Source organism: Mesocricetus auratus, unplaced genomic scaffold (genome assembly GCF_017639785.1).
Source record: "Mesocricetus auratus isolate SY011 unplaced genomic scaffold, BCM_Maur_2.0 Super-Scaffold_100676, whole genome shotgun sequence".
NCBI lineage: Eukaryota > Metazoa > Chordata > Mammalia > Rodentia > Cricetidae > Mesocricetus > Mesocricetus auratus.
Window position 1 is genome coordinate 16614170 of NW_024429266.1, and position 17407 is coordinate 16631576.

The window sequence follows — 17407 nt, forward strand, 5'->3', positions numbered from 1 at the left end:
TTATTGTTTGTTCTACTAGGGATTGAACCTGGCCTTGTGTGTGCTGAGCAGGTGCTCTACCACAGAACTGTGTACTCCCAGCACCACCACCACCACCACCACCCACAGTTTTCTTAACTTCACTGGGTTTCCAAGACTGCTCTTACTTCTGATTATGGCTTAAGAGATATAATTTTTATATTACCCTTGGCTTAAGAAATGCTAGGGTATGTTCATGAGCTAAGGGACCTATATACTTCATTAGAAGGGTTCAGAAAACATTTGTCTTAAAAGCAGGGTCTGTGTTCAGATGGGATATAGAAAAATTCATAGAACTAGTTATTTTCAGCTTAAATATAAAAATCTGAGGCTTTGGGTTCTTGAAATCTGTTAAACATTACCTAGCATAGTTCCTGAGACCCAGAGTCAGTCTGATTTCCTAGAGAGTAGCGGACTAGCAGGTTACTTTAGTCTCTCTTTATAGACTCTCTGTTCCTTTCAATGGAGTCAGAGTGACACCAGTAGGTTAGCTGCAGAGCTGTGACATGTAGTAATTACTACTGGAAACTTCCAGGGTTGACCTGATGCTGTTGTTATATAAGTAGCACAGGAAATGATACACTAAGTTCAGTGGTGGTAAAATGTGGTTGAAAGGGGCAGCTAGAGAATCTTCTTCTTAGACGTGAAGAAATTTAATGAAGCATAACAAGCTGAGCTTCAGAAAGGCTTCTATGTCACATGATGTGACTGCATGAAGTTCTCTTTCATGAGAGTCAGCATTGGCAGCACTGCTGCATTGCCTCATCCTCTTTTCCTCCTTTAGGAAGGAATACCTTCATCTGGAAGCAAACGTTGGGTTTCACAGTGGGCTAGTTTGGCTGCTAATCATACAAGGCATGATCCAGAAGAAAGGTTAATGGAATTGTCTGCAACTATAGAAAATGGTAACTTATTTTTTCTCATCCTCCTCCAGTTTTTACCTTTTCTGTCTTTTTTTATAATATAGCATGTGTGCTTTTAAAAGAAACAAGCTAAAAAATGTAGTAAGGAGTAAGTTAAGCTCTCATGTTGGAACAGTGTATTGAATTAAAGTAAAATGCTAGGTTTTAATTAACATTTTTGTGTTTTAGGGAATTAAAACAGTAGAAAGTATCTAAATAATAAAGCCTTTCTTTTTCTGCAATATTGGGAGTACCTGAGGAGCTCATTGTATATGTTATACAGGATGCTGTTATACCACCTGCCCCCAAGTTCTTTTTCCCTTAAAAACTTTTGTGTACTTCACAAACTGAACCTTCCAAAGACAAAAGGATACCAAGATTTAGAAGTTCATTTTCAGACAGTCTGATTTTTTTACTGTAAATTTTTGTTATTCAAGTATAATTTTAAAGCTTCATAGTTTTGCTTTTCAGTTAAAAAATTACTTCTTGATATGACAGTCTATTTGAAAATATGCAGCTATCACTACAGTGTGATCATAAACTAAAGATAAGGTGATAATTTGTAAATGAGCTACATATGTATGAATGTATATTATGAATTAAGTTGTCAAAAAACTGATTTAATTATTTTTCATTATATTCATAAGTAATAATGTCACCTTGTACCCATAAATATAGAGGATTCTAAATTGTCTATTCATACTTTTTACACTTACTTTTACACTTATAGACTCCCTCAAAAAACTTTTTTAATGTGACCAAATTTGTTTTGTCTGTATTGTCTCTTCAAAGTATTTACTTTTGCATTGGGATCTGCTAAGTTGAAAAAAAGAAAGTAGTCATTTACTTTTATAAACTGCCTTAATATACCAGAAAATTAGTTTAAAAGTCCCTTGCTATATAAAATTATTGAATAACCTGCCACTTTTTTACTATTTTCATGTTTTTCTATTGATACAAATTTCTTTTAAGGCCTTGCTAAGAGGTAAGGCTCCCCTCTCGCCCCTCTTAGGAAGTACAAATTCCCCGCAGTGATGGCATTCATTTTATACTGAGGTTATTTTTAAACTTATATCTCAAAATCCTGAATAATTTGACATTCATTTTATTTGTGTCCTTTTGTTCTAATGAATTCCTGCTTTGGTGTTTTCATTTTATAGAGACGGATACTGGTGAAGTTGGTGTTTCACTGAGAAGTAGTGGCTCTGCAGCTTCCTTGGCTAGTCAGGGAGAGAGAAAGAGGCGAACTCTTCCCCAGCTCCCAAATGAAGACAAGCCTCTTGAGAACTCCAGAGCAAAGGTCGTACCCCAGAGGTCAGAGATAGGAGAGAAGCAAGACACGGAACTGCAGGAAAAGGAAGCAGCTGCCCATGTCCACCAGAACGAGAAGCATGCTGCAGACAGAAGCCTGAGTCAAGTGAAGAGGGCAGTCAATGGTGAGATTCCTAAAACGGGTGGAGACCATAAAGCCCTCCCTCTCGCAGGTAGCTCTTCTAGTAAAGAGAAAAGTGAAACTGATAAAGAAACGTCTTTGGTAAAACAAACATTAGCTAAAATCCAACAACAGGAACAGAAGGAGCAGGCCCAGTGGACCCCTACTAAGTTGTCTTCAAAAAGTGCTTCAGGCCACATAGATAAATATAGGGAGGAATCTTCTAAGCAAGAGTCCCAACTTTTAGAAAACTTGTCAGGACATTCTACAAGCAAAGGAGAAAGAACAATACAAAATGAAAGCAAGAGAAGAAAAGCTGAGGAAATTCCAAAAAGCCAGACTTCAAAAGGAGACAAGAAAGAGTCCTCCAAGCCGTTAGTGCGGCAAGGGAGTTTCACAATAGAAAAACCCAGCTCAAATGTACCCATAGAACTTATTCCTCATATTAATAAGCAGACTTCATCTGCTCCCACTTCCTTAGCATTGACATCTGCAAGTAGACTTCGAGAAAGGAGCGACTCTGTGGATACTGATTCTAGCATGGACACAACCTTGATTCTAAAAGACACAGAAGCAGTGATGGCTTTTCTGGAAGCTAAACTGCGTGAAGATAATAATAAAACTGATGAAGGTCCAGATACTCCCAGTTACAATAGAGACAATTCTATTTCACCGGAATCTGATGTAGACACAGCCAGTACAATTAGTCTGGTTACTGGAGAGACAGAAAGAAAGTCCACCCAAAAGCGGAAGAGTTTCACTAGTCTCTATAAAGACAGGTGTTCCACGAGTTCCCCTTCCAAAGATGCTACAAAGTCAGGCACTAGGGAGAAAATTGAAAAGAAAGCAAAAAGTCGCTCTACAGAAATAGGTGCAAGAGCAGATGGTCGAAAATTTGTACAGTCCAGTGGAAGAATCCGGCAGCCTTCCATAGACTTAACAGATGATGACCAGACCTCTAGTGTACCTCATTCTGCTATCTCTGACATTATGTCATCTGACCAGGAGACATACTCCTGTAAATCCCATGGAAGGACTCCACTTACCTCAGCTGATGAGCACAACATACATTCCAAACTGGAAGGAGGCAAAGGAACAAAGTCTAAGACTTCTCCCGTTGCCTCTGGTTCAAGTAAATCAACCACTCTCCCAAGGCCACGGCCCACCAGGACTTCCCTCCTGCGCCGAGCCCGCCTGGGTGAAGCTTCCGACAGTGAACTTGCTGATGCTGACAAAGCATCTGTTGCCTCTGAAGTATCCACCACAAGTTCCACATCAAAACCACCCACAGGAAGGCGAACAATCTCTCGGATTGATTTATTGGCTCAGCCTCGAAGAACAAGACTTGGCTCATTGTCTGCCCGTAGTGATTCTGAAGCAACAATATCAAGAAGTAGTGCCTCTTCACGCACTGCAGAAGCCATCATTAGGAGTGGAGCCAGATTAGTGCCATCCGATAAGTTTTCTCCTAGAACTAGAGCTAACAGTATCTCCCGGCTATCAGACTCCAAGGTCAAAAGCATGACCTCCACTCATGGCTCTCCTTCAGGTAATTGGATCCAGATTTCTGATAACATTAGCATGTTCTCTGTGTGGGTTCTTTATTAAGAAATTTTCAGCTGTCTTAGCAAAATAATTCAAAAGTAAGGTTAAAATTAGAGGGTTAATGTCCCCTCCTCCATTAAAATGTAAAATTTAGAAGTCATTGTGCTTCCAATGTCTTAGACATAGTAGTGATTTCAAAATAAGAAATTAACTGAACAGATTTAAGAGTTTTAGTTTTTTATTTGATAATAATTGGATTTATTTGTCAGAATTATATTAGGAATTAGTGTCTATTCTAAAAATATTATTTATGTTTCTAAAATCAGATATTTCTCATGAACCCATAGAGAAATAATATACCTTTTTTAGTCTTTTTGGAAATAGCTGATTTAAAAAAATATGTTTCACATACTTACACATTTGGAGTTGGAGCTCTTGAAAATTAACTCTAATTTCACTGGAAGAAACTGGATTTATGGGGTGATTACTAAGCATATGTAGGTTGAACTAAATTGGAAAGTTTATTAGTTGTGAGCATTATCTCACAAAGTCCTGTTGTAGCATTTAACTGTAGAAATTACCTAAGTGAATATAATTTGAATCACTATTTACAGTCTCCCAGTATTGAAGTGCTGTTTGCTAATTTGTCTGTATTTAAGCTGAAGCCAATGAGAGTATGTGACCACAGCAGTGAAGCAACTAGCTGTTTGTGTGTATCCTCATGTAATAAGCATGTTCTTATTACCTCACAATTAGCTGCATATGTGGGTGTGAAAAGGCCAAGAAGGGTAGGCCAGCTGTTTGAAGCCTTGAAGGTTTATGATTCTTTCCCAGCAAACTAAGTGAGCCTAAGTCTTGAGTTAAAGTGGAGGAACGTTGGTATAAAATCTTCCTTTTATTTTTGCTTGATATATAATACATCCTCCATGACTGAAAACCAGAAGTACTTTGTAAACAGTGTTTTGGTTTCCACTTTCCTTCCTCCTTTTCACTGCTGCTTTCATCCATTCCATTGTCTTTCCATCTGCATTGGTCAGTGGCTTTGGTAAGGACAGTCATAGACTATGGTAGGACTAGATGTAGACCAGAATTAGAGAATAGATAGCCGTACTTCCTGGAGGATGAATGGCATTGTCTTTGTTATTCTGGTCCGTTTCCACATGTCAGTCTTTGACTGATTACTAATGAATTGATTGCTGGTTTTGTTACTCATTTGTTTCTTGTCCTTCCTTCTCAGTTCATTCCCTTTGCGCTGCACTCCGGTGTGTACCCTGATTTCCTCTGAAACCACTGCTTGTTTTATCACCTCACCTCCATTTAAACACATTAACACATTAGCATGAGCACGGAGTGACTTCTTGTCTGCTGAGTGACCAGCTCATCTGGCCTTATTCTTTAGCATGAGGGCTTGTTTAGGTGGTCGAAATAGGGCCACTTGGCAAGTCTGAGAAACAAGCATAAGATATCATATATAGACTAATTTTGATTTCTACTTTGAATACAGATCTTGATACTTACTTTTTGTTATCTAAAACAAATAAAAAGTCTTGGAATTCTTTAATGAAATTCCCAAGGAAAAATTGTTACTTTCATTCTTTATACTTAGTAGTCAGCTATTACATATCTACAGTCATGGAATTTAAGAGCTAGCTAGGGAACTTGGGCCAGGACATGAAATAACCTGCCCTGGTCAGATATCAGGGCAGAATGAGAATCCAGGACCTTTATAACTGGATGTTGCTACTCTACTGTTAAGAAATGGAACTATATGCTAGCTTCCAGAAGACAGCTAGTGTCTTATTACTAGAAGCATGTATAAGGTGAATATGAAATATAATAGTTTGGGTGTTGTTCAGTAAATCATTGATATCCTATAATATTATGCAATCCATGTCAGTGAAGAATATACTAAATAGTTGTTGTATGGAATTATTACTAAAAGATTTATGTTTGCTTTTAACAATTAAATGTCTTTGATGCTATAACATTTCTATTTAAGATATTATATTATGTTGAGTGGGAAAGGAGAAGGAAATAAGGCTTAAAAGAACATGGAATCATACTGATCAATGTTCTGTTCTCCATATAAACTTTAAAGACCTTGAAGTTATCTACCACCTGTGAATCTGTCCATATTGACAAATGTAAAAATTATTTTGATTCAGTGTTTTGGACTAAGTCATTAGCAGGGTTTTCTTTCACTTAATATGGTAAGCATTGATGACTTGAAATGTATAGCAACATTGATAGCAATTCTTTTATGCATCTCTGGTATTTGCTTCCAAGGGCTTAATGACTTGCCTTTCTCCCATATTCTTTTGGTGACAAAGGAAATACCCAGGTTTATTTTGGTCAAGATTTTGGTATTTAAAATTAAGGATTCTAAGTTATCAAAATAAAGCTGTTGACCAGCTGCAGTGGTTAACACCCACAATCTCAGGACTTCAGTAAACTGTAGGCCAGCCTTGGCTACTTAATGTGTTACAGATTTGCACTATCTAGCAGGACCCAGTCTCTAAAAGCTATATAATGCTATGACTAGCAGCACTGCCAGTGTAATAAACTATCTGGTGTTTATTATTTTTAGTGCATAGGTTAAAAATTTATTGATATTTTAAATTTTTTCTAAGTGTCTTCCATTCTAAATCTCAAAATTAAAATAGTGGAAACTAAACAGACTTACATGGCTTTTGTTAAATCTTCCCTCAAGTGAAGAATGAAAATACAAAGTATTCTGAGGGAATTGTTTTTCTCTCCAAATAATCTTACCATTCAATGCTTATAAATATAGTCAACAAAACTTGTTTGTGCTTTAACTCCCCTCTAAAATACTCTGGTATATAAAAAAAATAAAGTGTTTTCTAACCTTTTTTAAAATCTATAATTGTATTTTAAGACTAATATAGCTTAGGTACATTAAAAAGAAGCATTCACAGCTATGTACTAATAATTCCTTTTTTATTCTAGACATGATTAATATTTTTGTAGTGAACATAGTTTACACCTTCAGCAAGAAAAGAATGTTGTACATTTTATAACTAAAATAGTTTTTTGGTAGTATAAACAGTATATCATTTATTGTCAAATTAAAGCTGAACAAATGTATTCATTTCTCAAAGGAATATATAAATACATATATGATACGCACTTTCAAGACATATAATTCTGTTTTCTATGTTAAAATAAATTTAATAATGTTATAAATAAATCAGTTTCTTGTGACTTACAAGTTTTCAAGTGATCTTGAAACTTGCTCTCTTGCTGGGCAGTGGTGGCCCACGCCTTTAATCCCAGCACTTGGGAGGCAGAGGCAAGTGGATCTCTGTGAGTTCAAGACCAAGCCTGGTCTACCAAGCGAGTTCCAGGACAGGCTCCAAAACAATACAGAGAAACCCTGTCTCGAAAAACCAAAAAGAAAAAAAAAAAGAAACTTGCTCTCATTTTAATATGTATAACTAGTGCTTCACCAACCAACAAACTAGAAATTGGTATTTCAAACATTCCCTGTATATTCAATTTAGTGATCTATAAAGTGCCTTAGTAAGATCACTCTGTCAAATGAAACTAATTATGTAAATTAAATGTATTTCTGTAAACAGAAAATTCAAAAGAATAAAAGTATTTTTTCATTCAATCTGAATAGCTAAAAGACAGAAAACCTTTTATACTCAGTTTTCCCTGGCATTCTACTTTCTCCCCTTTTTTCTCTCAAATGGGCATGGATTTTGAGTCGGTCTTCCATGCTCAGTTAAACCTTTAAGGATCCTGCTCATGGACACCCCGGAGTTGTGTTTGTTTTCATAGTGATTTCAAAATCCTGTGAAATGAACAATTACACCCCCCCTTCAGGAAAAAAACAAACAATTATCTATGTATACTTTTTATGGTGAGCCATGAACTTTTTCTACATCTGCTTATTCTCCTGCACCCATCAGTCCATACCCTAACCGAGAAGCTGCAAACAGCATTAGTGAGAACAGATGAGCTGGCTCTGACTTAATACATATCTTCCTCTAGATTTCTCTGCTTTAAGTCATCTCTAGTAGCGGTGATGGCAGTTTTATTTAAGAGCCAGCCCACATAAGGAAAATACAGTTTTGGGAAGAGGTATCAGAAAAGTACAAAATCCTAGTGGAAGATGAGGAAATCCTGGGCTTCTCTTGACCAATAATATGTACAGTAGGTCAAGTTCAGGATTGAAGAGAAAGAAAAGTCATAAAGTATCAGTGACATTTGGGAATTGCAGCAGTTGCTAAATATATTTGTCTCTTTGAATACATACCAAAGGCATCCCATGATTCTGGATTTTATAAATGCAAATGATGTCTATCCAGGAATCCATTCATTATTCAAAACTATTCTTAGCACTTGCTAGCCAGATACTTGACCCAAGTGCTAGGTATATATTAGTTGTTAAATAAACATTTCCTGTTCTTGTGAAGTTTACCATGAATTAGGCATTTCTCTTTTCTTCACTTGTTTATACTTTACAAATGTCAACATTAATTTCAGTGTGTCAGCAATAACATTTTTAAATGTCTTTACTAACTATAAAGGAGAAAATAATTGCCACTTTCTTTAATGTTACTATCTGAATGACCTCTTGTGCCTTAAATGTCAGTGGTTGTGAGAGTAACTTTTGTAGTTTTACGCTTTGTAGGTTTTACACCATTGTCTATTTTGACCGTATGTTTTCAGTGTTAAAGCAGCAAAGAGTTGTGTTGAAGATGCTTTGTTGTGTTTTTTACCATGTAAAAAGATTTTTTCCAACCATAGCGTAACAGGATGTTGAATGACAGAGGTAATGTTTTTTTTTCTGCCATAAAGGCATAATTTCTGTAACGGGAATTATGCACATTTGTGTGTTGGGAAAAGAGGGTTTCATCGTCTCCGTGTCAAAAGTTCATGTGGCATGAGGAAGTCTTTTCTCCCTTTTTATTTTCGTCATGTTAGTGTTGTTGCTGTCATTTAAAAAGCATCCATATCTCTACTCAAGAAATATTTGCAACTGAAACACCCACGTTAAGCATTTATAACTAGAGCTTGCTTAGTTGTTTATCATTAGTGAACTTTTTCATCTGAATGTTTATTCACTACACTATTAAAAAAAAGTCTTTCAGTTGTTTTTAATTATTCATTGTTTTTAATTTACCAAAATATGTTTCTATCTTAAGGAGTAGTAAACTACAGTTTTTTTGTGAGGTGTGTATATGTCAGTTACTGAAACTTGTGCTGTGTGTGAGCTCTCATGGTAATTTTGAAATCATGATTTTTATTTTATCTTTTTAAAATGATAACATAATAATTCTTTTTTTAATAATTAAACTAATTTAGTAAATTCAAGATGGAGGCGCTTTCCTACTGATTATGCTTCCACCTCAGAAGATGAATTTGGATCAAACCGTAATTCCCCTAAACATACTCGTCTACGTACTTCTCCAGCCCTGAAAACCACTCGCATGCAGAGCACTGGATCAGCAATGCCTGCTAGTTCTTCATTCAAGCACCGAATTAAAGAACAGGAAGACTATATCCGAGATTGGACTGCCCATCGAGAAGAGATAGCCAGGTTGGTTTTCAATCTTTTATCAGCGTTGTAGGTTGTTGGGGGCTGGAGAGAGCTGGCTAAGGCTAGCAGTTAAGGGCTAAGTAGAAGACCTGGGTTTGGTTCCCAGCACACATCTCAGCTCATAATTGTCTAAAATAACCACAGGCTCCTGCTTTATGCAGTGCACAGACATACACTCAGAAACACAGACAGACAGACAGGCATATATAAAGAATTGAGGTCAGGCGTTGGTGGCACTTGCCTGCCTTTAATCCCAGCACTTGGGAGGCTGAGGCAGGCGGATCTCTGTGAGTTTGAGGCCAGCCTGGTCTACAGAGCGAGTGCCAAGACAGCCAAAGCTACACACAGAAACCCTGTCTTGAAAAAAAAAAAAGAAAGAAAAGAATTGAGAAAAATACATTACAGGTTAATAACAAAAGTTCCCTTCTTTGTACAAATGTCTATGAAATGAAATCCCCCAGTGATACATTAATATACTATTAATATATTAATAATTAATATAATCATTAATCCTGCTTCCTATTTTCTAAGATTTTTAATAGAGATGCTAGTAAGGATAACTTTTGAAAGATGATATAATTCCACATAGTTAACATTAGCTTGGGCAGTATATAGATTACTTTTAATCTAATCTCAATGTACAATGTATTTCAGATGGGCTAATAATGTTACTGAGCAACTTTGAATAAACTTTTTCCTTTTACCTTTTTTGTTGTTTGGTTTTTGAGACAGTTTTACTATAAAATCTAAGCTGAATTGGCCATGAATTTAGGATCCTCCTTGTAGACCTCAAATGTTGGGGTTATAGGTATGCTCTACCTTGCCTGGTTTTGCTTTTTTTTTTTTTTGGTTTAACGAGACAGAGTTTCTCTGTATTATTTTGGAGGCTGTCGGTCCAGCCTAGCCTCGAACTCACAGAGATACGCCTTCCTCTGCCTCCCTAGTGCTGGGATTAAAGGCGTGCGCCACCACCGCCCGGCTTGCTTACATTTTTATGAATTCATTAAATGCAGTTAGTTCAGCCCTTTAGTTAAAACATGACTATTTTGAATAATAAATGACTTTTTTATAACTTTTAAATATGTACAGAAAGTAAAGCTCACATTGCACATATAAACATTTTAGACTCAACAAAGGCCATAGTAGCTAAAATCTTAAGGATTTTGTTTTTCTAAATCTAAGATTTTAAAATTTTACTGCAGTATTCTTGTGCTGCACAAACATTTTTACTGTGTTATATGCTAATTATTTTTGCCTTTCCATCAAGACAGTAAATTTTATACTTAGCAAATTTTTTGTTTTGTTTTGTTTTTTTTGTTTTTTGAGACAGGGTTTCTCTGTATTGTTTTGGAGCCTGTCCTGGAACTCGATTGGTAGACCAGGCTGGTCTCGAACTCACAGAGATCCACCTGCCTCTGCCTCCCGAGTGCTGGGATTAAAGGTGTGCGCCACCAACGCCTGGCCTATACTTAGCAATATTATAAACAGTGTATGTACAGTGGTCAGGAATGCTTTTAGAGCAGCAGCAATTTTTACCATACTTTGTGATGTTTTTCCTTTGCTGACTTCTGTGTCAGGTTTTGTTTTTTTTTTGTTTTTGTTTTTGTTTTTTGGTTTTTTTTTTTTTTTTTTGGTTTTTCGAGACAGGGTTTCTCTGTATTGTTTTGGAGGCTGTCGGTCCAGCCTGGTCTCAAACTCACAGAGATCTGCCTGCCTCTGCCTCCCGAGTGCTGGGATTAAAGGTATGCGCCACCACCGCCCGTGTGTCAGGTTTTTAATGAGACTACGTACTAAAATTTTTAGGGCAGTTGTTTAATTAGAGAAAAGGAATCTGTGAGTCATGGGCCCATGTGTGTGTGTAGTCAAGAATCCTGACATGCTCTCTGTTATGATCACAGCTGCCTGCAAGTCTTGCTGTGGGCTTGTCATTGTCTCCTCTGGCTACACAAGGTCAAAGGGTACCAAAGGGAACTAGAACGTGTCTGTCTTCTCAGAAGGCTATCCCTCATTCTCTCTTTGCCATAAGTTAGATAAAACAAAATCCTTTTACTTCTGGGGGTCAAACCTTTCATTAATCCAAATAGAGGAGAGTGAGCTTAAAAGAAGGAAGACGACAGCTCCAAACGTTGTTTCCCCTTGGTTTTATTTGTTGTAAGTGTTGGTATTGCTGTTGTCTCTCCAAGAGGATTCTAAGCCTAATCTGTTGATGTTAACAGTTTTCATCCCTGGTTACCTCTATTTTTCAGTAGAATTGTGTTAATAGTATCTAGCCTTTAATGTTTTCATTTTTAAAAGAATATATAAGTCAGAACTGGTCCCCCCCCATGAAAAAAATAGAAGAGGGAGATCGAAGAAAACTATCGGGGGAAAGAATGGGAGCTGATGTTTAGTGCTCTAATGGAGTGATGATAAGTTAGAATAATGTGAGAATAATTATTTTCAAAGACTTTAAATCAAGCTAAATAAGAGAAATAATTGTTTTTTATGAAATGTTGCTGTTTCCTAAACAACTCACTAACCATTGAAAAATACTTGACATTCTTATAATAGACAAATGTAATTTTAAACTTTATTACAAAAATGGTTTATGCTCTGGTCGATTTATCTCTGTCTTCTTTTAAGTGTAAACCTGTTTGATTCATTGTTCTTTACCTGTATTTAAATAAAAACAAGGTTAATCCAGCATAGAAAACATATAAGCAAATTACAGCATAGTTGGTCTTTCAGTTTGTAAAGGAAGATTTTCTTTCAGATATTCTTGATCCATGTGCTTAAGTACAGCATAAAAGAAGTTTCCTTCCTGCAGGAATTTGATAGGTTTTAGTGGTTTTTTTTTTTTTTGGTTTTAGTGGTTTTATAAATACTAACGTAGACAAAGCTAGAGTTTTACCTTTGCAAATGACCAAATACTTTTAGCAGAAAAAGTTATACTAGATGATTATATAATTCACATTTGAATCACAAGGATCTTAGCAGTATTATTGTATTTTAAATTCATTATTACACATATATTACAACATTTAATTATACTTTGAAAAGTCTAGTTAACTGTATTCAGAGAAAACAACCAGTTCATTATAGATATTAAATTAAATCGTTTTAAACTAAAGCCAATATAGTATTTTTTATTTTATCTCAGCACTATGCTTTGCAAATACTATGTTTTTTATATAAACCTCTAGTATGCTATTTTGCATCATATTTATATATACTTGAGTTATTTAATTGTGTTCTATATATTAATTCAAGATTTTTAAGTGTTCCCATGAGGACAACATAGTCATATTAGTACTGAAACAGAAGAGGCCAGTTGGAGCTGGAATCAGTTGTAGAGGTCATTCACAAAGAAAACAATTAAAAGCCATGGTGGTAAATGATATCACAAGAGATAGTGAACAGACTTAATACTGCTGGCTCCAGGTGGTCACCTAAGCTATAGAGCTGAAGTATAACAGAATGGCCCAGAAATGAACTATAAAATCAGACTTTAGATTCATATCCTTTTCTACCATAAACTCTGTAAATCTGTGGTCGGTATAATACCAGTGCTAGCATTAGTGTTTGTGATTGATAATAAGTTAATAATAAATGTTATATTTTAAGAACAGAGGAAATAGTGATCGTTGATTTTCATTAGGGCTTTTCTGTTTATTCCATAAACTTTATGAGAATTCACTTACAGTTGGGGTTTAAGGTCAGCATTGTATTTAACAGTTTACAAAATATTTTTCGCTAGACTATTATAGATTCACGACCAAGGAAGGTTCATATCTTCTGGCCAAACTCAAATAATTTTATATTGTTCTCATAATAAAAACACTTTATATCTTCTCTATAGTTTCTTAGTATGAAAAAGTCTTAAAGTATTTCTTAAACTTCCAATATACTTGTAAGTCTATAATAATGCATTTACAGTATACACTAAAGAAAGCAAACCTCTAATGTATTAAATAAGGAAAGTGTTGTCACTAAGCAGAACATGCATGAAAATCATAAACTTGCCAACCCAAAGTACATTTTTCAGTTCACTTTGCTTGTGAAGCAGATAATTCCTTCTACAAAATATATGAAATGTGGTGACAGCTTTTATCACTTGGTATAGAAGGACTAGCAGTGTTCTTGATCTTTACACTTGGTTTACATTTTTTATCTTTGGGATGTTTTTGTCTTAAAATTTTGTATTAAAGAAAATGGAATAGAACGTGGAATTGTATATTAGGTTTTAAAATTGGCAATTTTAATTTTTTGGTATTTGCTAAGGAAACCATATTATATAGCCCCAAATAAAATATTTTTACTATTTTGGGATTTCTTGTAGCAGATTTGGAGGGGATAGGAATGAGAGGAGTTTGTAGACTGAAAGTTTAAAAGCAGAACATAGCACTACATGTAAAGAAACATGTGACTGTAATCCAATAGATATATCAAGGAACTTTATAAAGTTAAGTTAAAAATCTCTAGTTTGGTAACTGCATGACTTAGACCCATTATCTAAATTGAACAGGTGCTTCATTTCTGTTCAGAATATTTCTATAACTCTTTTCTTCTCAAATTTTCTTGTAGTGATTTGTGTAATGAATGCTGAGGACTTGCTTGTGTCCGAGACAAGGTCTCATGTAGTCCAGGCTGGCCTCAAGCTTAAGCTGAGGATAACCTTGAATTTCTGATTCTTGCTTCCACTTCTCAAGTGTTTATATTAGATATGTGCCACCACACCTGACCAGCTGCTTAAATTTTTACTAGTAGGTTGTTAATCTGAACTGACTTTAAGACGGGAATTACCTTTCCAAGATATAGCAGTCATGTGCAGAAGATGCCAGCAAATAAAAAAAAGTACCTCTTGAACCTTATATGGTGTATATACATGAGAATCTCTTATTTTTACACAAATTTCCTTCTAATACATGAGGATAACTTAACTGCCTTTTTATTCTTACCACTTTAATGAATATCATATTTCATTATATAAATATATGCAAAGAAAAATTAGATTTGTTTAATAAGTAAACTGATGCTTATTTTTTTAAAATCACATCAAACCTTTTTATTCTGTTTCTCAGCCTAGTTCATTTATTTCAGGAAAGAATTTATAACCCAGGTTGGGCATTTTATTCAAAGTACTTGAAACTGTTTGTGATTTGGGTTTTTTAGAGTGTTTTATATATGTATATATATATACATGGTGAGGTATCTTGGGAAGGGAACACAATTCTAGACACAAAATTTATTTCATGTGTACTTTATATACATAACCTGAAGATAATTTTATGTGACATTTTTAATACGCCTGAGTTTGACTGAAACTTATGATATAGGTTCAGGTATATAATTTTCCATTTGTACTGTCATGTTGATGCTTAAAAGCTTTGTGTTTTGAAGCATTTTAGATCCAGTTATTTCAGTTTAGGGATATTAAATCTATCTTACATAACATACCCCAGCTTATTCTCAGTCACATCAGCAGTTAAGTTTGAAAAATTGCATGGTAGTGTGGTATAATACAAAGGCCTAGTGATATTCTTACTCCCTGTGTCCTTAGCCTACAAAATTCACATTGACTTCTAAGCTTCATTTTTATCACTGATAAAATAAAATGATAAATACCTCACTTAGAAGTTATTTGTGAGGAGTTAGTTGATGAAATGGTAAATGTGAAAATTCCTTATAATGGTGCTCATTATTTATTCTAAGCTCCAGAAGAGCAAGGGAAACCCTGTAACTTCTTCTGTGTTGTTCCCTCAGGGCACAGAGTAGTACCTGGCAAATAACAAATGATCAGGAAATATTTGTTGGTGTTTCCCCTACCTTTTTGCACTGGCATAAAAGAGAGAAGCTGCAGTTTCCTACAAGGAAATACACACACACACACACACACACACACACACACAAAATCACCTTACATATCTGTCAACTCATAAATTTCACCACAGCTTTGTTTTAAAATTGGTTTAATTTTTACACAATTGTTGTACTCCTTGAATATCTTTTGAACCTACATTTGGGGACTGGAGAGATGGCTCAGAGGTTAAAAATATTCGTTACTCTCACAGAAGACCCAGATTTGGTTCCTTGCTCCCGAATGGTGACTCACGGCCTTCATCAACACCTTCTTCTGACCTCTGTGGGCACCAGACTGTATATGGTCTGTGCACACACATGTGCATGTACATATACATGTGTGTATATTATATATACATAGTAATACAGTCAAACATTCATACATATACATCTAAAAGAAATTTTTAAGAAAATATTTAAGACCATATTTTGTAAGCTTTTTAAATGTTTCTTTGTACTTTGAAAGTTATTTAAGCTTTCACATGTGTTTTTAAGTATAGTCTGTCATTCTGGAACCTTCTCTATGGAAGAAGCCAAACTGAGTTTTATGTCCAACAAATATATAATGTGGAAAAATTCTAAGAATTGAAATCTTTTTTAAGATTCAATGACAGAATTCTTTTTTTCTCTTTCTTAAATAGTTTCTTTAAATGCTAAGAGGAAACTGTTTTCACTTTTGCCACTCCTGACCAGAACTGAGCTGGAGGTGTGACTGGTAGAGTGTTTGCCTGGAATGCTGATGAGCCAGATACTGTGGTGCACATAACATCCCAGTACTCAGGAGGCAGAGGCAGGATGATTGCTGAAAGTTTCAGTCTTCAGGCTAGCCAAATGCCGGGTTTCAAAAAACAAGCAAACAGAAAAAACATAGTTAATTAATTAGCTCATGGGAGTGAACACAGAGAGCTTCATAGACTTGAGTGGTAAACTAAGATCTGGTCCTTCCAAGTTGTGCAGTCATAAGCAGGTCACTACGCTTTTCTCATAGTGTGTTTATTAACAAATTGAGCTAAGTTCTACTTCAGAAGAATATTATGGTCCTCAGATGGCATGATAGAGAGTAGAAAATGCTGTTGTCGTGTAAAACAGTGCTTCAGAGTTCTTGACTTCTCATTGCCATAGTCCTCTTCAGTGAACTTTGGGAAGCTATCTTAGCATTTCCAATTGTATGACTCCAATTGCATAAATACTTCAAATTACAAAGAATTTCAATAGTGCTAGAATATACTTATGGAAATAAATATTTGATGACATAATAGCTGATGGTTCTTTATTAACACATTTAGTAATTGTCATTAGTTTGTAAAAGTAATCACTATAAACGATGTTTTGAGATGCCTATAAATAACTTTAGTGTGATTTCTGTTGGTGACAAAAGTCCCTAGCCTTGTTAACTCCACTGTAGTCTGTTGCTTGTATTTATAATTGAAATGATAAGCATCACTTAGGTTAGTGAAAATAATGTCCTTCTTTTATGTTATCCATGTTCAGATACTTAAACTGTTTTCTGTCATTTCCAAATTTAAGTCTCTATAACATGTATATTTTAGAGTATTCAAAATGTATTTTTCAAGATAGATTATTTTGAAGTTAATTCGTTAATGTTAGTATTTGAAATTAAAGGTAGGTGTGTGTGTGTGTGTGTGTGTGTGTGTGTGTGTGTGTGTGTGTGTACCAAAATTGTAAAGAATATTTTCAAACAACCTTAATTTTGGGATATCAATCTGTACTTCTGTGAATAAGTTACATGAGTGTCAAAACTGGTTGTTGCTGAAGCTGTTATTTAAAGGGAATTAAATTTCTTTTCTGAAATTATTTCTAGGATCAGCCAAGATCTTGCTCTCATTGCTCGGGAGATCAACGATGTAGCAGGAGAAATAGATTCAGTGACTTCCTCAGGCACTGCCCCTAGTACCACAGTAAGCACTGCTGCCACCACCCCTGGCTCTGCCATAGACACTAGAGAAGAGGTAGGAGATCTTCATGGAGAAATGCATAAGGTTCTTTCTTTTCTTAATTTCTTTTGCTTTTAGCTTTTTGCTTAGTTTATTTTAGTTATGTCCACCCTCCCCGTCTGCATGCAGTTCTGCATTTTCCAACTTT

General features: G+C 35.3%; 1 protein-coding gene across 7 annotated transcripts in view; it reads left to right on the forward strand.

The window, feature by feature from the left end:
* Positions 1-17407, forward strand: part of Cep170 (centrosomal protein 170) — an 84456-nt gene that overhangs the window by 51590 nt on the left and 15459 nt on the right. For 2 of the 7 annotated variants that reach the window (XM_013119188.3, XM_013119191.3), the window contains 4 exons: positions 803-923; positions 2081-3901; positions 9340-9466; positions 17127-17304. In XM_013119188.3, the coding sequence (XP_012974642.1) occupies positions 803-923; positions 2081-3901; positions 9340-9466; positions 17127-17304 (2247 nt within the window). Of the gene's footprint in view, positions 1-802; positions 924-2080; positions 3902-9231; positions 9467-17126; positions 17305-17407 lie in introns of all 7 variants that reach the window. The other 5 variants (XM_013119186.3, XM_013119189.3, XM_005078164.4 and 2 more) reach the window with 3 other exon arrangements.